The sequence below is a fragment of the Conger conger genome, chromosome 15 (genome assembly GCF_963514075.1).
Source record: "Conger conger chromosome 15, fConCon1.1, whole genome shotgun sequence".
NCBI classification, from domain to species: Eukaryota; Metazoa; Chordata; class Actinopteri; order Anguilliformes; family Congridae; genus Conger; species Conger conger.
Genome location: NC_083774.1, coordinates 21,292,279 through 21,316,728, shown reverse-complemented (window position 1 = coordinate 21,316,728; position 24,450 = coordinate 21,292,279). Strand labels below are relative to the sequence as shown.

The window sequence follows — 24,450 nt, the reverse complement described above, 5'->3', positions numbered from 1 at the left end:
TTATCTTCACCCTGCATATCCTGAGAGAGATCAAAGTGTGCTGAAAAGTTCACAAGACTGCGCCGTTTGACTGAAACACCGAATCAAGGACCCCTTTACAACACAACAATCTTTATTCGCTTGCAGTTTTGAGACTGCTGACACCTGACTCGCCATATCTCAAACTGTATTCTAACATTTATGAACCCCATGTTGTACAATACAGAATAGAAATCACAAGTGTATACTGGAGTAATTGGTTTATTTAGCAAGGGAAAAAAGTGACGCGTTTTTAAAAACAGAGATGGCCCTAATCCACATCAGACTTCTGTAGTGAACGTTACCTTTCATTCCAAGTTTTAAACTGTGATTAAAAAACACATTCACAACATTGCGATGTTTCGTGTACAAGATTTTTTGTGGATTCCCATGAGAAGCAGACATGGCTCTTCTTTCAAACAGTGAACAGTGTGCACATACCCAACCAAAGTATTACATATACAGTAGTGTCTGAACCCAGAAAAGCCCACTGCTGGAGGCAGGACTTTGAAATCTACAAATCGACTGGTACTAGGGCTGATAGACATTTTAGAGAAACGGTGAATTCATCAGGTGTTGGAAGGTCCACAGCACCTGTTACACTTAAACATTATTCCACAGTCTAGCAGCAACAAAACACCTTCCTTTCCCGCTTCCCACAAAAACACCATCATGGAAAAAAGCCAGTCGTGTGGGAACTACCACCATAAACTTTGTTCAAAGAATCACCTAAATTCACACCATGCATACAAATCTCTTTAAACACAGCCATCGGAATTGGGGTCCCCATCGCCCGGTTTGGGTGTAGCTATCGTTCCCTACAACATGGCTAATCAGACATAAAACGATCCCTTACCCTAATGCACATACAGTACAGTCTTGCAAATGGTGTATTCACAGCACCAACAAAAGATTCCCAGAAACCATTGGACAGAAGCTGCTTTCATACATGGTAAATAAGCCACAACATTCACAGGATGCAACTGCATCTTGCTTCTAATGTACTACTCCCTGACGCTGTGCAGTTAGAGCTGTGGACATGTTCAAAATATCAGAATTGTTGCAATATTTGGAAACATAGAACTTGCACAATAGTAACAAGATTTATTCTTTCTTAAATATGCACATGTATGTCCATAAATCTACACTTTATTTATGTTGTTAGTCCTCAACACTATAATCTCAAATAACTCCTGTTAGAGTTGTATAAATGTGTTTACCTACAGAGAGTGATGAGCCTTCTTGTCAGTTTAGAAGGCCCCAGTATTGAGGCACTTTGTGTGATACTGTGCAGTGTTTCAATGTGCATATCCTGGAAAACAACCATTTCAACTGACCTGAGATCAGTGTGAATTAACTGCAGGCAGTCATACGGATTCACATTTCCCTTCCCCCCCTCCCCCACCCAATTCACTCCGACTAATTCCTGCTTCGGTCTTCTCCTGTTCTATGGCTCATTTCACCATTTAATTATTAGCCCTTTCAAAATGTCCTCCAACTGAAAGTCCAAACCTGTGGAAGCCTAACACACACTTTATTCAAGAAACCTGAGACTCAATCCTGTCCCTGTCAATTTGAACCAATTCCACAAACCCCTCCCCATAAAAAAGAAAAAAAGTAAATTTCCAAAAAAAAATAAAAATTGCAACTTGCTGAAGTGGTCTGACCTCTCATTTAATTTCACCCTCTTTATGTATTTGTATATTTTTTTGAAGAAAGGGAGGGGTATGGCACCAGTTCTCTTCCACCTCTGACATTTGCTCTATTGGCCTCCTCTGGCCCTTGCCCTTAATCAGTCCCCAGTTTGGACAGGCCCTGTCTGAACTCCTGCAGCTCATCCAGCTTTCCGTCCAGCGTGTCCGTCATCTTTTTCAGCTCACGCTTCAAGCTGCCCTGCTGCTGCTGCTTCTCCTCCACGTCCTTCTGAAGCGCCTCCACGCGGGCCTCCAGCTCACCGTTCTTCCTCTCCGCAGCCTGACCAAGGGTGGGGAGGAGCCGTTTTAGCATGGCAGTGTAGGGAAGGGGTCAGGCAGATTAGCAGTGTGCTGTAGTGGTTAGGGAGATTAGCAGTGTGCTGTAGGATTGGATTGCAGTTTGTTGTAGTAGTTAGGGAGATTAGCAGTCTGGTGTAGGACTGGATAGCAGTGTGTTGTAGTGGTTAGGCAGATTAGCAGTGTGCTGTAAAGTTGGATTGCAGTGTGTGTTGTAGTGGTTAGGTAGATAAGCATTGTGCTGTCGCAGTGGATAGCAGTGTGTGTTGTAGTGGTTAGGTAGATAAGCAGTGTGCTGTAAGTGGTTAGGGAGATTAGCAGTGTGCTGTAGGAGTGGATAGCAGGTGGATAGCGGTTAGGTAGATAAGTAGTTTAGGGCAGTGACTGGATAGTAATACAATAGCAGCATTCTCAGCAGCAATGTGGGGTTTTTCTATTTTTTTATGTATTATTTGATCCGGTAGCTTCTATAGAGCAACAAGGTCACTATCGTGAGAGATATTAAATGCAGGGCAAAGGGTTCAATACATTTCAGCTGGTGATGAAAGCAGAGAGGGAAGTCATGCCACCACAAGGAGTGGCATTACGTATACACACGTAATAGGAGGCCTGCTGGTTTCTGTTTGTATTGTGAGAGGCATGAATGCAACTGAATCACAGCACTGCCTATTTAATATCACTGGTCTATCTGTCTTGCCACCTGTGTCTGTCTGTCTGTCTGTCTATCTGTCTGTTGGCATGCAGTGATAGAGATGAAACCCACAGCTGACTTAGCATGCGAATAAGTTCCTTTTTCTTTTTTTTTCTTTTTTAATCAGAAGCACTATAACAAACTGTGCCTTCCATCTAAAAGGCCCGACACCATCCACGCACAGCAATTGTCTCCATTTGTGTCACTATTGAAGCCTAATCCAATACAGTGATTGTAATGGCAGCAGGTGGATTGGTCTGGCAGGTGTGTAGCAGACAGGTGGGGTGGGGTGGGGGGTTGGTGAAATGTGAGCATGTGCGGTCCTGAAATGGCATGCAGGGTTGAGTTTCACTCCTGCCTGAAACCGTGGAAACAGGCGGAATGCAGACAGGCAAGGGCTGGCGCCACGTGCGGAGGCTCTTCGTTCTCGCTGCTATTTAAAGAGGCGAGACGCCCGAGCCCTGGGCTCCCCTAGCCTACAGTATACGGAGGGCCTTGTGAGCGCAACAGCTGTATAGCAGCTCACTTAACTGCTCTCTGTGTTGGATTTAAAGCTCAATCCGTGTTAGGTTTACCGTTAGGATTCCATGTCTGTGATGATGTCGCAGCATTGCGTACCTTTAGTTTCTCAGTGATGCCGTCACACTCGCCCATGAGCTGAGGGATTATCTCAGCTTGCTTCCTCAGGTTTTCCAGCTCCTGCAAGAGATGCCAATCAGGACAGGCACAACATATTAAATGAGGAGTGAAGCTCATTAATACGGTGAACAAGCAGGGTAATGACTGGCTAAGCACAAAGATGATCAACAGGGAGAGGAGTCAATGATCCTGGGTCATGGCACTGCTCCTCTCATGGCTAGTTCTCTCAGTCCATTCTCTTAAATATGCCAATGTTACATATTGCAGGTCTCACCAAATCCTTGTCCTGCAGGTCAGCCTCCAGCTCCTTGACTCGACTTGTAAGCCTGGAGTTTGTCTCCTTCTCCTGATTGACCTCATTGCTTTGTGTCTCCAATGATGCGATCTGCAGCCAGGGAGATGGAACATTATCACATCACAAACTACAGCTCCCAGAATCCTCCCTGGGTGTGGGGGTCTGATAGCTGTGCAATAGTCTTGAGAAAGCATGACAAGTTTACTGAAGAGGTACAGTCGATAGATAGTCAGCTATCAACAGAGTACGGAAAGAAATTGGCTTCCATTTTGCTTTTGCAGTGCATTACAAAATGTCAGCTTGGAAAGGCTAAGAAAACAAAATTAGCCTGTATTAGCTGCAGGCTGGCAGGACTCCCACACACTGGTCAGGAGAGAAGCACTGACACATGGACATGCCGAAGGCCTGCGTTTGGTTCAAATATTGTGGGTTTTTGAGATTCCCATTGCTGTTCTCCATCTGTACTCCGTCTCACAGGTTAGGTACTCACACACGGTCCTGTTTCTCGTGTTCATGCCCACAGACGTGCTCACCTTGTTTCGTAGGTGGGTGCTTTCCTCCTGGCAGATGAGCACCTGCTTCTTCCAGGTCTCCACACTGGCGTTGGCCTCGTTGAGAGAGTCAACCAGCCTGGCATTGCCATCTCTCAGAGTCTGAAGCTCCGTCTCCCACTTCTTGGCATTCGTGTTGCTGGGAGAAGAAGAGAGAGAGAGAAACAGTAAGAGTCTTCAGAGTAAGAAGATTGTTCCATATGTTTATCCAAGCCAAACGTGTATATTGATACAAACAAGTATCAAGCCCCAGTTCAAGATCTGTACAGCTGTTGGGCCCTTGACCAAGGCCCTTAACCACACATTGCTCCAGGGGGGATTGTCCCCTGCTTAAGTCTAATGAACTAAGCATCAGCTAATTATGATTAATTATGAAATTATAACCCTGACCCAATCCTGACCCAGCCCTGACCCAGCTTGGACTCCATTGTTACCCCTGCTCCACAGCAGCCTTCAGACGGTTGTTCTCGCTCTGCAGCACCACGTCTTCTGGCTCCACGTGAGAGATCTTCTCGTCGTCCGTGCCGTTGAAGCTGGAGGCTTGTGTGGAGGAGGGGGTCCCACGGCCAGATTCCTGGGAGCACAATGGAGAGTCAAATACAAGCCAAGTACATTCCAGTCTGGTTTAAAAATCAAACAACAAAAACGGCATGTGGTCCAGTGAGATACGAAGGGAAGCCTTTTATGGTGGACAGTTGCACGCTGTTCAGCCACGGAAAGCAACATTGGCTGCAGTAGAGCTGTGTACAATGCTGGCTGTGTAATGAAGTGAAAGTGGGATGGTTGGTAGTGTGCCATGGCAGCAGTGTGGCAGGTTTGACTCCCAGCTGGGACAGCACTGTTGGACCCTTGAGCCAGGTGCTTAATGACACATCCAGCTCTATAACAGGTTAACATGCTAAATGTAGCCTGTGCAGGCCCATCGAGAAGGAAACATTGATATATTGTGATGCAATGCAAAGTCTCACTGATTGCAGAAATGAGTCTGAGTACTGAGCACCCACCATCTCTGCTCCCCTCCACTCATCTCAATACAGCTCAGCACCCCTGCTCTACTAATCCCAGTATAGTGAGTCCAATGCCTCTGCTGATCCCAGAACAGTGAGCTCAGCACCCCTACACTACTGATCCCAGTACAGTGATTCCAGCACCCCTGCTCAGGTGATCCCAGTACAGTCTACTCTGAGCAACAAGACACAATCTTTTCTTGGGATCTTGGTAAGTCATCCCTGGTCCTGGAGGGCCAAAGTGTCAGCAGGGTTACTCAACCGTGGTGGAGTTTATCCCCTGTGGAATGTATCCCCACTGTGGAGTTCAGAGTGTAGATGCTTTAACATGCACAGGAATAGTACCACTGAGATATACTCTTTCACCTCGGTCACCTGACCCCTGTTCTACTGCTTCACCATGCCTATCCATTAGCAGTTGTGTCAAAAGATCCTTTTCACAGTGGGTGCATTTATAGACACAGATGGTACCTGCAGCCGTCACTGGTCACTGCCATGAAATGGTTCATCTAAGAGGAGACCAGTGTGACAAGGATTCCCCCAATTCACTCGTTCATTCATATACCTGGGAGTGATTACTGGAGGTTTCCATTTTGTCTTGAGATTTGTCCTTTGCCACTTTTGCTGCCTCTTTGACTTCTGTGAATTTCTCAGCAAACTGGGATTACACAAAACAAACAAAAAAAGGTTAGTCCCATACATACGTATATAGTATATGATGCATATACATATACTGTATGAGTTACATATATGACTGATATATATGAGCTCACTGTAGGCACTATATTACCAAACAAAGTAAACCGTAGACACATTCTAATGTGTAAAATCAGAGGATAAATAAAAGGATGATTGAAATGTGATAGCGTTGATTAATGTAGGCAAGGTGTGGCTGAAGGTTTTGAAAGCAGACCTTGGCCAGGTGCTGTTCGGAGGGAAAGCCAAGGCCGAACACAGTGTTGGCCCTGCTGTCAGCCCACTGGCCAAACTTCTGTGAGGTTTTGGTGAAAGTCATGTTGGGTGTGATTGTGCTATTGATGATAACCTGAAAATACAAAAGAAATACCATTAATCAGCATATCTTTATAACATTCAAAATCCCTCCCACGTCCGTCTGCACCACATGCACTGTCCACCCCCCACCCCAGGCTGTTCTCCTGTTTACTGTAGAGGTTTATTAGCATTTCATGTGCACCAAATAACAGTGGGTCAAATTCAAATCCACCCTGCCTAAATACGTGCCGTCTCTTCTAAATTAACTTATTCCATAAAAAAGAAAGGTATGTAAATGTAAGGAAAGAGGTCATTCTTATACTGTAATCAGACTACAGTAATTTTATTCATTGTCCCTTAATTTGAATGACATAAATTTCATAACAAGTTTGGTGGATAAACCTGAAACCCTGAGTAATAACATGTGCTCTTAATAAAGCCTTGCATTCACAGTATATACTGTTTTTCGCATATTCAAATGCCTTAGAGTAATGAGGGGGAAACTCTCCACAACCATCACCAATGTGTCGCTCCCACCTGGGTGATGCACGGCAGCCATTTTGCACCAGAACGCTCATCACACAAAAGTAAAGCTGGTGGAGGTGGAGAGAGTGATTTTTAGCCAATTAAACTGGGGGATAATTAGGTGGCAGGGTGAGACAGCAATCTTGGAAATTTAGCCAGAAGACCAGGGAACCCCGTATTCTTTAGTGTCACAGTATCTTTAATGACCAGTTTGAGTCAGGACTTCGGTTTAACATCTTGTCTGTAAGGCAGTCCTCCTGCAGCACTGTGACCCGATCACTGCACTGGAGCATTGGGATTTATTGGACCAGATGGGAAAATAACCCCCACCAACACCACTTCAAGCAGCAACTTAGTTTTCCAAGGCGGTCTCCTGTCCAAGTACCAACTAACTTGGCTGCTGACAGCAGTAAACTGTTTAATCAATATAATTTAAATTCACATATTTGCCCCCAACACACCTCAACACCAGGCCTCCTGGTACTTAAAAGCCCCATCTTATGAAGAGAGTAATCTCTACACACAAAAAAGATTTGCTTCTTTCATCTTAAACAGCTGGTTATATTTCACCCCTCTGTGATCAGGAAAGCTCTTCAGAGCCCTGAAATCCTTCTGCCTAAGAACCCAAAGCTGCACTTTATATAATCCTCCTTTTAGGGTCTATAAATGTGTGTAACGTGCATGAGCCATTCCAGAGGCACTGTTACTCATACACTATTATTAACGGCCAAACGGGTAAAGAATTCCAAATAATGCAATCAATACATTCAAGTCTACTGCATGGATATACATATTTATGTTAATGCTGACAATTGAGTAGTAGACACAGAAAAATACACAGAGACCAGGGTAAAATGATGGAAACATAAAATTGGAGAATAGTCACTAGCAGCATTATCACTGCAGAATAACAGCACATGAAGGCGTCATGCAAATGTGCGCACACTCTGTGAGGAGTACTCCAACTGCGCTCAACATCACACGACACAGGCTTGACTCTGCGCTCACATCCACTCAGCCGCCACTGGAAACCGAGACGAGTGTGGCTAAAGTGCTGGTCTACTCATGGGCGCTGGATATCGCCAGGGAAACCAGAGTACATTACTGCGCAGTCACCTACAGCCCCTCCCCCTGCTCATTCTACCCCCGTGCCACACACACGCAGCAGGAAGGGGGAGAGGACAGAACCCAGCAATTAGGAGGAATCAGAAGACATTTTAATTATGCTGTCTCTCTCGTTTTATGACAACACGGCTCAATCTGGAAGTATGACTTCTTGCCAAAAAAACCTCTCCGTTTCTATTGTACCATCTCTCCCTCTCCCTATTTTTCCATCATCCTTCTCTCTCTGGTAAATGTGATGCTGTCTGACACTCAAAAATATTCAGCTTTTTTCACTGGAGCTGTTCCCAGAGCCAGAGGACGGAGGGAGAGGAGTACAGTACTTCAGGGCTGATAAGCTCACATGGCTGTCAGCAGCTCATTGTATGTTATATGCTACTGGGGTATCAGGTACGGACAGCAGCACTGTGACCAAACCCCAGAGGGACTGTCGTCCTGAAGACCTGCAAGGAGTGGATTCACAGAGCACACAGCCTGACAACCATGCCCCAACCTGCTGTCACTGCTCACACAATTCACACTGCGTGAAATACACCTGAAATGTACCATGTGTGTGTATATGTATACATACGAGTGTGTGTGGGTGTGCAATTGTGTGTGTACGTGCAAGAGAGTGAAACTCTCATGCATAAGCAAGACAGAGCATATATACATTCAGATAGTGAGCACTTTCTGTGTACATGGGAGTTCAGAGTCAGAGTTCATGGGTGGAAGCCATTATGAGAGGACTCATTCTGTGCCTATATGCAGGGCCTGCATTCTTTCAGAAAATGGTGTCTGTTCATTTTTGTGGCCTGCAAGCAGAAGAAATGGAATGTTTGCCTCTAACCAGAAGGCATTTGTCTTTCATAAGAGGTGACGCAAGTCTACTCATTCTACAACCAATAAGACATTTCATTTCAATGCCTTCATAACTTTCATTTCATAGCTTTCAGAGATGCTGTGAAATGTTACACAAGCATAAAAATAGCACATTCAGTGAATAAAGGCACTCAATTTTGTGAAACGTCTCAGTATTATTAAAGGAAATAAGCACATTGGTAAAGCAGGGTAATTAATCCAGCCATGAATCTGACCTTCAGCAACCCCACACATGCTCAAGGGAAATGTACTGTTAACAGCTGTGAAAGGTCCAGACTTCCTGTCATATGGTGTGTAACAGGATAATCGGCACTGACTGACACATCCTACAGGAATTAATCCACTTTGCACCAGTGAAACCAGAAAATCCCCCTTGCTCTCTCTTTCTCTCTCTACTTGGACTCCTGTTCACCCAAGCCCCATAAACACTACTGATCCTGGGGTGTGTCAATGTGATACACACCTCACCAGGAACTCAAAGTTCATCCTGACTGGCTCCCTCTTAGTTCTCCCATAGAATGCACTAAAATTAAAATTAAAAAGAAAAAGAAAATTCTAGCTGAGGGAGGTAAACTCCCTTCAGTGAAAACGGCCAGCACATAAGATTTATGCTTTGCAATAATGTTTTGTAATATCGGGTTTGCTGGAGTACCCATTCCAGTTAGCTCAGCCCAGCTGTCACACATGTCATAAATACTGACGGAGAGGAATGAGGAATAAGGGCAGGATATGTCTGTTTGTGGGGTCTGAACCCCAGGGCTCCTGGGCCAGGAGGAGGGAGGGGAACCGCCTGCCAGCTGGCACGGACAGAAGATACCCACTCGGCCAGTCTATCCTGGTTGGCTGGTACTCCAATGCTGATCCTGGATCAGTTTCAGCCTAATCCCCCCAAATAGAGGGCTGAAGCAGCCCTAGATATGCTGGCCCATCAGCTGAAATCTGAAAAGGCGTGTGTGTGTGTGTGTGTGTGTGTGTGTGTGTGTGTGTGTGTGTGAGAGAGAGAATGCGTTCCTAATCCCCTGGGTCTTGCAGAGGCCTGTCTCCAGTAGGGGATTTGGGGACTTCCTCTTGGGTATGCCCCTGTGAGGGAGATACTGCTGAGCTGAGGGGACATAAATGATGAAGAGGCTTAGCTTAATCTCTGCTGCTCTCTGCCAGCGTGGCACGCCTCATCAGACCCGAAGAATCTGCAGTCTCATCAAGGTGGAGTGGTCCACAGAGCAGAGCCGGTGCACAGAAGGTGAGCAGTGAACATGAGGGTCGAGGAACTCCCTTAGGTTTCCATCGCATATTCTCGAATATGAGCCAATAGCTGCTGCTAAAGCTGGCTCTCTCACTCTCTCAAGTCTGTCAACTTGGCGGAATGCAAACCAGTGTTCTCTGGTTAAAAGGTAGAGGGAATGCAGGTGAGCTTAATGTAAATCAGTATTCTGTTACAGGCGAGTAGAATGTAATTTGAAGTGTTCTCAGGATAAGTGCTAAATGGAGCATTGTGGGAATATGTGGAGACATGAAATCTGAACCCCAAACAGGCGCCCCTCCACATCAGTGGACTCCACAGGTCAGTGGGATAGAATATGAACAGAGATAATGCTGTTTGGCCACACGCCAAAATCCAGGACAAGCGATGGCTTCCTCTGCCGCCCCTCCCCTCTCCACACGCACGCCTGCAGAGATACGAGTGATGATCTCATATCACGTCACCCACCATGCCTCCTCCAGCAGCTCTGTGCCCAGTGACACACTCATTTCAGCAGGAACCCATCCACTGGACCCGACAGGAGTTCCTGTCATCTCTCCCTTCAGCACAGCTGATCTGGATGCACAACATGTAGAACAGTCCCACGCAGGAATACCACCTCTCAGTGTGAGACTGTGTGAGAGTGTGATCAAATGTTTTATTTTTGGGGGAAGGAGGGGTTGGCTTCAGGGGCTGGAAGCCTTGTTTCTGCAGCTCGTATAATGATGCCCTCGTAAGAACAAGCTGATGTGCAATGATGATGTACTCAAGACAGGCTTTCACAGCGCTCAAAGGAAGTGTAGCAATACAGGATAGCAAGGTCATGACTGTGCAGGTGTGACTTTCTCAGCCTGAACCATCAAACTGGCAAAGTGAGCCTGCTATACCCACACTAGTACACACACACTGCTACACCAGAACAGTGAGCCTGCTACACCCACACCTTACTCCTTAGAAATGACAGATGTAAATCTCTTGGCATGAGGAGGAAAAGTAGAAGAGAAGGAAGATGAGAAGAGAGAGGCCGAGACGAGACATCCTTCAATACGCACACCTGTTTGAGAAATCTGTGGGAATCAGTCATGTTCAGGGTGAACGCAGACTGTGGTAAATGAGCAAAGCTCATTATCAGCTCCAGAGAAACAGAGAGCGGGTCAGTTCCCTGGCAGGGACAGCCCCGCGGTGGAGCAGGCACTCAGCCGTGAGACGATGTGAAAGGACAGGTCTTAATTTAGCCGTGTCCAGGCCGGCGGTGCGGGCCAGTAACGTAATGTCCTTTAAAGGGCCCCTCTTTCACAATCTGAGGCTCCTCTTTTAAGCTGCACTTAAATCACTCAGGGACCACACACCGAGCATTCCCCCCCATCACATGTAGCTGTCCATCACCCGCACACTACCGCTGCATAACTTACATATAACTTGCTCATCAGACCACAGCTACAAGGTTAATACTTAGCACTTTGATTTTGGAATTAACAGGTTTAATCTAATTTAATTCATTTCAAAAGCTCTGTGCTCAAAGTGTTCTTCAAGCGTGTTTCCTGAATTCATGCACAACAACAGTTCACTACACTGTCGACCCGTAACCTCTAATGGCTGTAGCTGGGCCCAGCTCAGCACGCTGTCCTTGGGGACCGAGTGGCACTATCACTGCTCCACAGTTCCTGCTGTTCTCGGGAGTAAAGGTTGACTTGTCACAGCTGCTCTCCTTATAACTCTCTTTGCTAGCCCTGCCCAGTTCTCCAGCCCCGCCCGCCACAGCCCAGCCCCATATTCACCTTGGAGCCATCCACACTGATGATGCGATAGCTGTTCCGCGTGCTGTCGTAGAAGTAGGAGACTGTGACGGCCTGCTTGCTGGCAGGGACCCAGTTCTTCTTGGTGCTGGGGTCGATTTGGAAGACATGAGCGCGGGTGGTGAAGATGGGCTGCTCCCTGTAGGGGAGAGGAGACAGGAAGCAGACATTAATAATAGCACTACACCTGTACAATACTGAACAGTAATAACTCCAATAAGTCTTAATCCGTGTCAGAATCCTCCTCACTGTACTTGGTCTGTCCTGGAGTGGCATTTTAAACCAGTTATCAGGCAGATAGTGTGACATTGTACCCTGAGCCACTATTCACAGTTGTGAGTGAGAGTTATTACATCATTACCCATAAATCCCTGTGGAAGCTCTGAGCCATAAACACATCACAACATGGAGAGGAGTACACCAAAACACACGGGTTACATGTAGTTCATGTCCATCCCCCAGGCTTTTTACACCTCCCAGGGTTGGCCAACAGTATAGGTGTGGGTAGATAATGGAAGATGCTGCTGTACTGTAAATAAAATCCCTGAGATTAATTTGATTCCAATGATCAAATATCAGTAGTGGAATGAATGTACAATTAATTAACAAGGTTTTCAACTAGGGAACCCATTGGTATGCTAGCACTTTAGATGACCTTCCCTTAATTTAGCATGGAAAAATGACTGTTCTCCTGCCATTCATGGGCCTCTCCCATACCAGCCATCCAATTTGTACCAGGTCACTCTCAGTCACCCTCAGGCTACAGACTAAGCACACTGTAGCAGCTGACATGCACGTAAACAGAGGCGAATCTGGGCAACACTGCATAAAAAAGTGGGCTTGGCATTTGATGGTGAATTGGAGCACATTCAAACAGGGCTGTACCCATGGATATGACACGCGGTCTTCAGTGCGGACAGATCTGGGCCGACCGGATTTACCTACACCTAAAACAAGAATACATGTTCTACACCGCTCAATCACCTTTGATCAGAGGCAATGCATTAGAATATGGATCTGAATAAGAACTGTTACAGTACTATTCTGCCAGTTTCTTTTTTTGTGCTCTCCTATTCTCACCGACCAAACAAGATGGTAACCTACTTGTGTTAGTATGTTGTGAGGTTGCATAATAATCACTTCATTCGTATACTACAATTTTGCATTAATACTATAATAAGTAGTATGATAATAAGTTATTGGCATTGACACACACAGCACAACACAGCATATAGCTTGGGTCTTTCTGAAGAAGCACATAATGGAATGGATGAAGGAATGACTCAGTACATAAATGATTTGTATCATTTGTATCTGATGATGGTAAATCCAATATCATCAACCAGAACATCACAGGCCCGCCTATGACAGGAAGGGATTACCACAGACAGTGCAAAACCACGCACAAACTACTGCCAAACGTTTATGCATATAATGAGCTATGGACTGGATTTAAAATTACACATTCTGAAAAAATGCTTTTAGTTTCTCAATTTAGAAAATAAAACACACGCAAAAAGTTTTTGGGAGCACAAACCCCCTGAATGAGAAGCATGGCAAAATGAAGAAACTGAGTGTTCACAATGTGTAAATCAGGGCACAGGGCACAGGAACACATATACACATATACACCTCGCCCAATCCCCATCCCAAACCACCACAGGGAGTCTGTTCTGCAAGTTGCATCACACAACCATGAGCCATGCTGCCAGATCAGGGTCACAGCCTGGTATCACAGATTCAGGATGGTGCTTGAGGATCACAGCCTCAATACTAGACACAACTGACCCAGAACAACAGCACAAATAACTTCTTATAAACACTGCACTGTTTATATTTCTGGACTTCACATCCAATATGATGTTCCAGGAATGAATCTTTTCACAGGAGCATGGTCAAAACATTTTAGGTTTGATAAGAACAAGGAACAAGGAAACAAAACCGCCAAGTGGTGTCAAGAAAATAATGCACTGCTGTGCCACATACTAGATTCTAAAAGAATAAAATGATGAATCTGAATTTTAATGTATTATTATAACACACATTAAATCTGCGTGACCTTTACCAGTATGGCCCTCTATGCCTGTGGCCCCTGTGTGGGCGGGGCCCTTCTTATATCTAACCACAATGGCCTTCCACCGGAGAACACTTCCATCGTGCTGCACAGGATACACCACTGTTTTTTTGGACATGCGCCACAAACACTTTTAAAAAAGCGACCACGTTTGTCAGAAAACACTAAAGCAGCCACCAGGACACAAGCACAGCTCAGAGCTAAAACTTCAGAAGCCTCCCATCGTAACCTCTTCCCCTTCCGGCGTACTACGCTTACAGTGGAATTTAAATTATTTACTGCCGAGTGGGTGTGGAGTGCCTCAGCCGGGTGCCGTCCCTCAGCACAGCAGAGGGAGAGCGACGAGTGTACAAACAATGAGATTAATTCTGTTATATTGTACATATTCCAATCAAGAAAGGGAAGGATTCTTTAAAAATATAAATAGAATTATCCCCAACTTCAAAAATATGAGAGACAATGAAAAATGATCAATAATATTAGAAGGGCCTGCATCCCCACAAGCAGCCAGATATGTAGCCACATGCCACACATTCAGTTTTGTATTTTTTTTTTACAATGTCAATATATTTAGCTTTACCTGTAATGTTTCTTGTAAGTGTTCATACTCGTCACATGTTATATATGTGGTTTTCATGTTTCTGTATGTTTCTATGTACAGCATAATATTATTATGTTGCTTTAGTAATATAACTAATTGTCCTGCCAATAAAGCAAAATGAAATGGGGGGGGAGAGAGAGAGGGAGAGAGAGAGAGAGAGACTCCCAGCACGGACACATGAGTATACCCTGCCAGCATATCTGATAATAACAGGAATGTTCCATTTCGCAAAACAACATTAATTATGAGAAAGTATTCACACCAACAGCATTGAGTCACTATCTCAGAGACACACCCCGACTGCTGTCTCACTCTCTACAACTACAACAAAACAGGGCATGTTAACATGAAATGCAATTTTTTAAAAGTCTGACCACTGATTCCCTAGGTCACAAACAGAGCCCACACCATTCTTGTAGTCTATGGCTCGGTAATACAATGGCTTGCATTTGTCGTGCCAATACAGCAATTGGAACTTGATTTAGCCAAATCATCTTCCATCAGCTCATCTGCACAGACCAGAATCTCTGACTAAGCACTGCAGCTGCACTACAACAGCCTGAGCAGAATGTCTCCTCCGCCGCTACACCTGCGTTTGGAATGTCTCATCTGGGCCATCGTCTCTCCTGTGCAACCCTCAGAATGGATTCGGAGAGAGCGATACGCCTTCTACAAGTCGCATCATCTCTGAAGTTACCACGACCGTGACTCTGAGATAAGTGCAGTCAGGGTGTTGTTGTACGGTGATCCTACAGCCCTCCCCCCACCGTGTGCCGGCCAACCTCGGTGCGAACCCCGGTCATCGGTGTGCAACTGTCACAAACTGATGCCTGCATCAAGGTCCGCTACTTTAGCCGTGCGCCACCGTGGCACTATCAAACGATTTTAACATTTAAAATGGAATACAGGCCCTCAAGTGCTGGCCAGATTACTTGATCAGAAATGGCCATTAAGCACAGAGCATGGGTTTTAAAAATAACAAATAGTGCTACTTTCAGTCGGACAGCCCTGAAGACACGGTCAGCCAGAGTGACACAGCCCTGAAGACACGGTCAGCCGGAGTGACACAGCCCTGAAGACACGGTCAGCCAGGCTGACACAGCCCTGAAGACACGGTCAGCCAGACTGACTGCTTCAGAGACACAGTGAGTCAGACACAAAGCAACAGGGACAGACTGCATAAAACTTTAGCATTCCTAAGAGTAACACCAATGTGCTCCACTTCTGCAAGTTGCTCTGGATAAGAGCATCATGCTAAGTGGGGGAAAGAACCTTTTGATTGGTTCAGTCAAATCATCGATTGACAGCTTACTGCAACTTTACCCATTATGGGATTTATAAAAGCTCACTGTGCCTTCAGTCAATTAGCCACACTGATCCTACCACTTCTAAATTTTTGCACACAAACAGCCAGACGCTGACTGCAGCCATCACAGCTAGATTAATCAAAACTGCACAGTGTGTTAGAGCATGTTAAAATTATTCTAATTTTACCAAAGGTACTGGTGCCTCAGGCACATTCGCACCTTTATCATATATTCATTATATAATCATCCTGATTTGAACATGCTTCATGCAGAGGAAGTCATAACATTAAATGCTTATTTGTAACTGTATATGCATTATGTACATTCCATTTACTCTTCTGTTAGTTCATCACAAATTGCAGGGAAAAGCCATTTCCCACAGCCTTGGAATTACTACTGAAGGCACTGAAATTACCATCACTGCTCAAGCTTCATTCATAATCAATGAATTAGTCTTAGATCTGGAATCCAAGCCATTGTCTATCCATTTAATGATCATCATTTTCTTTTCTTTTTTAAACGGCAGCGCCTCTTCTTGAATGGCAGCAGAGGGGAGAGAGATGTATGACCGGACTGCTGACAATCTCCTAAGCCAAGTCTTGAACAATGAACACATTATTCAAGATAACCCATAATTATCAATTCAGAGTCCTTGTCTACCCACAGACCAGCACTGCTGAGGGCTAAACCTTTCTCTCCACTAGTCCCATTATTGTCATCAACTCTTATTGTGACCCAAGCTACCATCCCCTCCCCATACCAGCAACAGAATCAACAACCAACCCCCAAGTCATATTTCAGGCAGGTTTCTCTGGATGACGCTCACCTCATGTCTCATAATGATTTGGGTTTTACTGTAATCTGACAGCAGCTCATCTCAGTCATGATCCGGAGAATACAGTACTATATGTAGGAGGGCCCTGTACAGTGACAACCAGTCTCCCTTGGTAAAAAAAAAAACAACAACAACAACTGGACAAACCATAAAAGGCTATAGTCAATGGCAGAAACTATAGAGTGCACACATTTTTGTATGTAGTGCATTGAGTCACACAAAACGATTCCTCACACTAAAGCGGTTTGAAAATGCAAAATCTCACAATTTAAAAACTCATTTGTTTGAATCATACACCACTGGTGCATGAGGGTGTGTTATAAATGGAAGAAATGAAAGAACTCACTTAGGAAAAGAAAAGTTACTGTTGCAAATACAGACTGCATTATGGGATGTGAGTGCAAGTGGAAGGGCCTCTTATCTCACTGTTACTGCACTTAGTCATCTACGGTCACTGTCACCTCCTCCAGAAGAGCTGAAGATCTGTGCACCTGCTGCTCTGGACTGAACCCCACATTAGCAGCTCATTCACATGATCCTTTCTTCTGCACAGCAGTGATCCAAAGACAAACACTAGCATAGAGACAGGCCCTCTGACTGCACAGGCAGTGGGCAAGGAGTCAGAGGTAGGGAAAAACAACAAAATGGCCAACACATGGGCACCCTGGCCCCTGACCATGGTCCTGCAGAGTTCTTTTCCAAACAGAAAACCTGTTGGACCACTTCTGCAAGGACAGGTTAAAGGACAGCCAAAGATGTCTACTGGCGGGTTCTTGTGCAAGAAAGCGGTAATGTCTCGATTACATAATCACAGCCACTGATTGGTCAGAATCCTGAACCCCCGGTGCTCCAGGTGAAAGTGATCAGCTGCCTGACAGGTGTATGCAAGGCCCTCAGGGTCAGGAAGGACTCCACTGGACTGAAGATACAGGCATAACTGCTACTACAGTGACATTTTTCTGTGATTGGTTACTACAACCTACTGGCTGTTATCCCTCCTGAAGGCTGATGGAGAGCTTGAGTCATACACCTGTGACCCAAGAGTCATGCTTAAAGCACTTCCACAAGGGCATTCCTGAGATTCTTTCAGTCTGAAAACTCAGGAATACTGCAGAACCAGCTCATCCGTTTCAGTCCACCTCACTCAACCAGACCCACCACGCTGACGCAAACTGGCACGGGGAGAACATGAGCCATCCCACCAGTAAGAAAACCTCACTGCAACACCCGCTATTTCATGGTGTAACAGCACTTTGCTATTAACCAAATTGTTTTCACTGTCTGGCCATCTTCTGTGTGGGTGGGTCCAAGTGAAGCTGGAATCTTCCGAGCACAATTAGATACATGTTCAGGGCTAAATGACATTTACAGAGTAAAACAGATTTCTTCAGACAACTGCCGTGGGTGTTCACTTAGAGAGCTTCACCGAAGTAATCAAACCGTTTATTAATAAATGAATTAAATCATCCCAAAAGCAGAACACTGGAGATGTACTAGCTGTCTTCATTCTCTCAGCACTCATCAGAAAAATCAGGCAACGGATTAAGCAGCAAGAAGTTTCGCAAGCTTACACAGTCACGTTATGAGACTTGTCTAAGCACTCACAAGGCAACAGAACATTTTCTACCAGAGTGTCAGCAACTTGACCAGAATGTTCTCTTTGATTCTCCAATGAATGCAGTGTGAGAGTGCAGGGTGCATAATGGTTAAGGAACTGGACTTGAAATTCCAAGGCTGTCGACTGGTGGGCCACTGTCTGTGTAACCTTGCACAAGGTATCCATACTCAAGATGAAATAGTGCTGTAATTATATCTAGCGGTATGAATTAATTGTACATACAAGGAATGTAAGTGCTGCATGTTTCTCTAGATGCTTGAAATGTAAATGAAATGTACAGCAAAGCATGCTGGTTATCTGGATGATATCTCTGAGATTTTGTATCACGATGTGGGAGCCAAGGCTTAACTCCAGGGAACGTGGGCTGCGTCTGGCTTAACACTATCTGCAAAATCAATAATTATTTCAATTATGAAAATACCATGCCACAAGTATGACATTTTAAGCTTAAAATATAAGTATTATAAAACATGGCGTTCATTACATTTTTCCTGAGAGGGAGGCCATGTTTCTGGGACTTGCAGGCCTGGTCAGATTGGAGCGGGTTCAGGCCAGGGCAGACGTTTGTAATGATGCCCTGTGAGTGTGTAATTTTCCGTGTGAGGGAAGGTGTCTGGAGAGGCACAGAGAGTCACAGCAGATGGCCCAAGCCCCCCGCCATCTGCTCCAGACGACTTTCCTTCCCCATCGGCTCGCCTGAACCCACTGATCAGCTCTTAAGTAACAGTGCTGGTCACAAACGACCCCAGCCCTTATCCTTATCCCTCTCTTGCTCTCTCTCCCTCTTCCTCCCTCCCTCCCTCCCTCTCACCATGGGTCTGCTGCTCAGACCTTCAGCCTCAGAGTGTGGGACGCAAGCATGTGAATACATTACCCTGGCCACTCAACATCCCCATCACCTCAGTGGGCTAGTGGCCCTCTCTCAAAGCACCCTGCTTTAAATAGCCCCTGCCACTACGCTGATTGTACAGCCATGCCTGAAGCCTCTTTAGCCAAGTCTGAGCAACGAGCAGACTCCAAGCCTCAAGAGGGAACTCAACAGGCTGGACAGCTGACTTTCCTCTTGAAGCAATGTTCGGGCCTGATAAACACCCAGCCAATCAGTGAGGGGGCTGAGCTCAGCCAGACCTCTAAGAGAAGGAGAAATAAAATGTATGTGGTAGAAGCTATGGCACCTCATGTGAGGTGCACACTATTCTCAGGGTCCAACTTATCTCACTAAAACGCACTGCCAATCAGACTGCCTGCCAATCAGAATCTTTGCTGACTGCGTGATGAAATTGTTGATTGATAGCTAGAAGGAAATTGAAGGGCTTGCTGGTTAAAGACTAGGGAACAACATAGTTAATCTATAACTCTGCACAGGACAAAAACACAGCTCTGGATCTCTCCATTTCCCTCGGGGATACCACACTCACGCCGTCACCCAGTGCAAGGAACCTCGGCGTGGTGATGGACAGCAGACTGTCCCTTTCCGAGAACATTGCGGCGGTGACCCGGTCTTGCAGGTTCTTCCTATACAACATACGGAGAATCCGCCCCTTTCTCACCCCCTACTCGACCCAGCTCCTGGTCCAAGCGATGGTTCTGTCCCGCCTGGACTACTGCAATTCCCTCTTGGCTGGCCTCCCAGCGTCTGCCATCAGACCCCTCCAACTCATCCAGAATGCAGCAGCTCGTCTGGTCTTCAACCTTCCCAAATACTCACACGTCACCCCCCTGCTTACTTCCCTCCACTGGCTGCCTGTCATGGCTCGCATCAAATTCAAAACATTGGTGCTAGCCTTCCAAGCAGTTAAAGGGTCTTCCCCAGCTTATCTGCAAAAAATCATCAGACCCTACACCCCTGCCAGACCTCTTCGTTCAGCCTCCACAGGCCGCTTGGCACCTCCCCCTCTCAGAACCTCCACCTCACGCTCACGACTACTGTCTGTTCTGGCTCCACGGTGGTGGAACGAACTCCCCGTTGAGGTCAGAACTATAGAATCCCTCCCCACCTTCAAGCGCAAGCTGAAGACACACCTCTTCAAACAGCACCTCTCCCCATCCCTCCCTACCTCCCTGTGAACCTTAATTGTTGTCTCTGTGACTTGTGTATCAGTATTTTAGTTGGCTAGGTAAGCAGTGTTTGGATAGTTAACTTTGGTGACTTTTGCTCTGTTTGTTTGTTTGTTCAAAAAAAAAAAAAAAAAAAAAAAAAAAAAAAAAAAAAAAAATGGCCCTTGTCCTTATCTTTGTTGTACAGGTAGCAGTTGAAATTGTACTTACCTCTAGGGTCTTTCAGCGAACTTATCCCTGGTTATGGGTATGCACTTTGTTGTACGTCGCTCTGGATAAGAGCGTCTGCCAAATGCCAATAATGTAATGTAATGTAATGTAATGTAAAAGACAAAGCCCTAGTTGAAAAATAAATAAATAAATAATAATAATAATAATAATAATAATGCAGTAAAATCAATACCACTGTGGGGACCAGGATCACCTGATGACCCACACCTGATGGCCCCAGGCTCAAAGCCTCTTTCACAACAACATGCTGCTTAATTATTGACAAGTGACCAAAGTCCAAAACAATATCTTTGAAACAGACAGCACGCCCTTTTCAATTTCAATCAATCACAGGGCTCTTTACAAATATCACAATTGGCAAAAAGATGTTGGTAATGTGATGAGCAAATTCTCAATTCACCTTTTTGTCATTTTTATCAACTTGTACATGTAAATTCCATGTTAAAATCTACTTTCTGTCGTCTAATTTGCCAGAAGGTCACAGATTCTACCAAGAGTGATTTGTTCATTATCAAGGAGCAGGCCTGATTACTATGCCTTTTAAAAAGCCAAAGAAAGATACAAGAGTGTGTGTAACAGGGTTCTCCCCCACACCAAACCCTGAATTTCAGAGTATTGATTACTTCCATCACTAGACAAAACCTTATTAGTTACTGTAACTTTACTGCCCTTTCAGTGGCAGTTAGCAGAAATGCCCACACGGTGGGTGCCCTGATGGTCCCGAGGAGCTTCCCTGATCCCAACAGCAGCTCTGTGATGTGACCACCTATACAGGAGAAAGGGCCTTTCTGCAGTCACGCCACTGGGTCTGCCCATTCAAGTTCCACTGCTTTACATTACATAAGTTTTTATTCACCCCTTGCCTCAAACTACATACATCCTTCAGCAAAAAAAACAAAACAAGAAAATGCAAAACTGGTTTGTCGAGTCGCCCGGATGGTATGCAGAGAAGGTAGGCTACCTTGGAACAAGAGCTGTAGTCACTGAAACCGGTTTCAGCAAACATTTCTCTCAAAATGTATCTCACAACTGTGAGGAGAATAACCCTTTTGTTGGTGCGAAAGGAGCGTGACAATGGTGATTTGTTTGTGAGACATTGGATAAATAAACTTACAAACCTCAAGTTTAAGTTGTTTCAATTACTTTCAGAAGCAGTTTGTGCTCATTAATCACCACTGAACCATTCAGGTGTGCAATGAGAACATACAGATTAATCTCTCACATCTAACTTCACCAACTCCTGGAGCTTAATACATGGTATTAAATACAAGACCTGGAATTGCTGATTTGTGTGGGGGAATGGAGGATTCCAAAAAAAGAACTTTTTAAAATGCATCCTCACATGCCACCAAAGATTTGAGCTCATTCACATACATTGTGCAGACCCTTACTAAATCATAGTTCACCCAACCTGATCAAAGGATCGGCACTTTCCAACCTGAGTTCGGCAGGTGTGCTGGCATTACCCAAAACTTGTATTTATTTGCTCAATTAATTGAAAACTTGTCCTTTTGTTGTTCAAAACGCCACAGTTCTTGGCAAAAACGTAGCATAGCTGGCAGGGTCTGTGAAAAAATAATTCCTGAAGAACACATGAAGGCTCATCATGTGCTGCCGTGAAAAACACGTCTCCTTAAACCTATCAACGATAAATGTGAAAAAGGACGAGGCTGTGGGAGGGAGGAATAGTCACGTCTGAATCAGAGGACGAGGTCTTACTCTATCGCTACCTCTTTCTCTCACTCTGCTTTCCCGTCTATTGCATCTGCATTTGCTTTGGCATATTTTTGTGCAACGTCTGTTGACTCTGCCAACAAAGTGGTCCAGTCTCCATGGGAAGCTCTGTTAGGTATCCAGTGGTTTCAGCAAATATCAGTTACGAATCCATAATAGGCCTACTCAGGACTCATTCATTGTGGGGGTCACTTCATGTCGGGCGACTTGGGCTATCGGACCAATTAGCACCTAGGTTCTAATAATGAATATAATAGCTACTCCTAATCTTAATCCCAACCCCCAGAAAATGACACGCAGTATGACATTATTGTTACGGAACTGATCTGAAATAAAACCTGATTTAGAATCAGCTGGTAACTATGGGTCTATAGGAAGTGTAGGCATCATGAAGGTACACAATTAAACAACCTTCTAAAAGCAGTGAATAATAGACCCACATATTTCAAATAGTTTCATTAAATATATTGTAAACTTTGTTCTGGGCGAACACTTAGCCTGTGGAGGTGGCACAATTTAATGCACCTATAATTAAATGCTATCTGTTGGTGTTGTAAAATATACAGCGTTTTAATCACACAATATAAAAAACTTGTTTTACCAAGCCAAATAATGAAAATAATAATGAAAAAGAGCGTTATATGAGCGAAGCACACTAATAAAAAGCCTACATCCTTGACATGCGCCAGTAAATAGCTCACTGACAGCACGGAAACGAGAATTACCAGATCCTATAATGCAGGGGGGTATTTCTGGAATGTATTTTGATATTTAGTTGGTCCCTTTAAACATCGGAGTATTCCTGCCTCTTTCGTCAAACTTTCAGTAGTCCTACTCTATGTCCAATTGCCATTGTTCCTCGTCAAATATGTTTATTCTACATACAAAACAATAATTAGGGTAACAGTCCAGCACGCTTTCATTTACTGGTCTACGTATGTGAAGAGATAAGGTGTACAGCTATTTTAACGGAACGAAAGTCGTGCGATGCACAATGAGAGTCGAAAAGGTGGTACGTTATCATGTAACAACTGAAAACATAATTTTAAAGTGGAAGCGTTTGTAAGCAGTTGTCAAAATAGCATGCACTTGTGATTAGTATGCTATCATGTTCTGGCCGGCTACTCACCCCATTTCCACAGACTTTTACAACAAAACCCCAGCGTCCAAAATTATATCCGGTGTAAATTACAGTAGCTTAAGATATATATATATTTTTTGTAAATTCTAAACGAACTAAATATCCAGTCCTGTCACTAGCTCTTCGTTGAGTCCATATCGGGTCCACACTCCAAGAAGCAGTCAGCGCAGAACTGAGATCTGACTCACTCGCGCACTGAAGGCTCTTTAAATGTTCGTTGTTGTGAAGGCTTCCCTGTCTACACACGGAAGCCTGTGTCATGTAAGAAGCTTTGCAAACGGTGAAATGACAACAGCGCAAAACCCCCCCAGTGACAGTAAAAATATTAAGCTTTAAAAAGAATATGCTATTACAACGTTTCATATATTTCTAAACCGATCGGTTCTCTATTCCCCAGTTAGAATGAAGAACGAGCTCGATTTCTAACTCAGCTACAGCAGCGACACTGAGCGGATCACACCTGCTCGAATAGCCCTCCCACGTAGGCTAGCTCTGGAAGCATGTGCGTGTTCCCCTGGAGTGCGGAGCAAACTTAATCTCAGCTATTTTGCATTGTCGCGTGTTTGGAATTCGACGAGTCTTACAAAGATAATGTTGAACGTATTCACGCGTAATTTATCATTTGGACCAAATCTAATACCCGGGTACTGCGTTGCAAAATAATGTTAAGCAATTCACTGCGTTGGACGCAGTAACGTTACATAGCCAACCAATACAGTGCCCATTGTTCATAGTTTTTGAGATTAATGTTACTTACATCGTTCTTTTATTGTTCACTTGATTGAAGGCAGTGGAAAAAGCCCCCAGAAACCAAAACTATTGTATATTAAAAAATGTTAAATGTAGGCTCAGGCCGCGCTGACTTGAAGCTTGAAAGAGCGTCCAATAGCATGTGAATTAAAAAGATTCACGGGAACGTTTGCGCAATATACCAACTTGTCAAGAAGACCTTGTTTGTTACGTGTCTTCCTATGGAACTCTGTAGGTGCATCACACACCTCATTGTCTGGACTGTAAGCCAACTGCTTCATATAAATTAATAGGCTACTTTTTTAAATTCAGTCACTGTTCTAGATTGCTTCATCAGAATGTTAGAAAGTTAAGAACAACGTGATTAGACAC

The 24,450-nt window shown here is 44.7% G+C and overlaps 1 protein-coding gene across 2 annotated transcripts; it reads right to left on the bottom strand.

Moving 5' to 3' along the window:
* Window positions 1-94: 94 nt before the first annotated feature.
* On the bottom strand, window positions 95-24,450 carry LOC133112016 (homer protein homolog 2-like). Of its 2 annotated transcripts, none has more exons than XM_061222683.1 (9): window positions 24,086-24,450; window positions 11,712-11,868; window positions 6,106-6,237; window positions 5,758-5,850; window positions 4,620-4,759; window positions 4,168-4,324; window positions 3,614-3,724; window positions 3,319-3,399; window positions 95-1,992 (listed from the first exon to the last, which is right to left on the bottom strand). In XM_061222683.1, coding segments are annotated over exons 1-9 (1,059 nt in total). In that variant the 5' UTR covers window positions 24,088-24,450; the 3' UTR covers window positions 95-1,806. The 2 variants fall into 2 exon arrangements, with proteins under 2 accessions (XP_061078667.1, XP_061078666.1); XM_061222682.1 differs by lacking the exon at window positions 24,086-24,450 and adding an exon at window positions 23,317-23,811.

Excerpts from the sequence above, each read along its gene's own strand:
- LOC133112016 (XM_061222682.1), bottom strand. Across the intron at positions 6,238-11,711 it reads TCAGTGTGGATGGCTCCAAG|GTTATCATCAATAGCACAAT; the intron begins GTGAATATGGGG and ends TTGTATTTTCAG. Across the intron at positions 4,760-5,757 it reads CCTCCAGTAATCACTCCCAG|GAATCTGGCCGTGGGACCCC; the intron begins GTATATGAATGA and ends TTGTGCTCCCAG.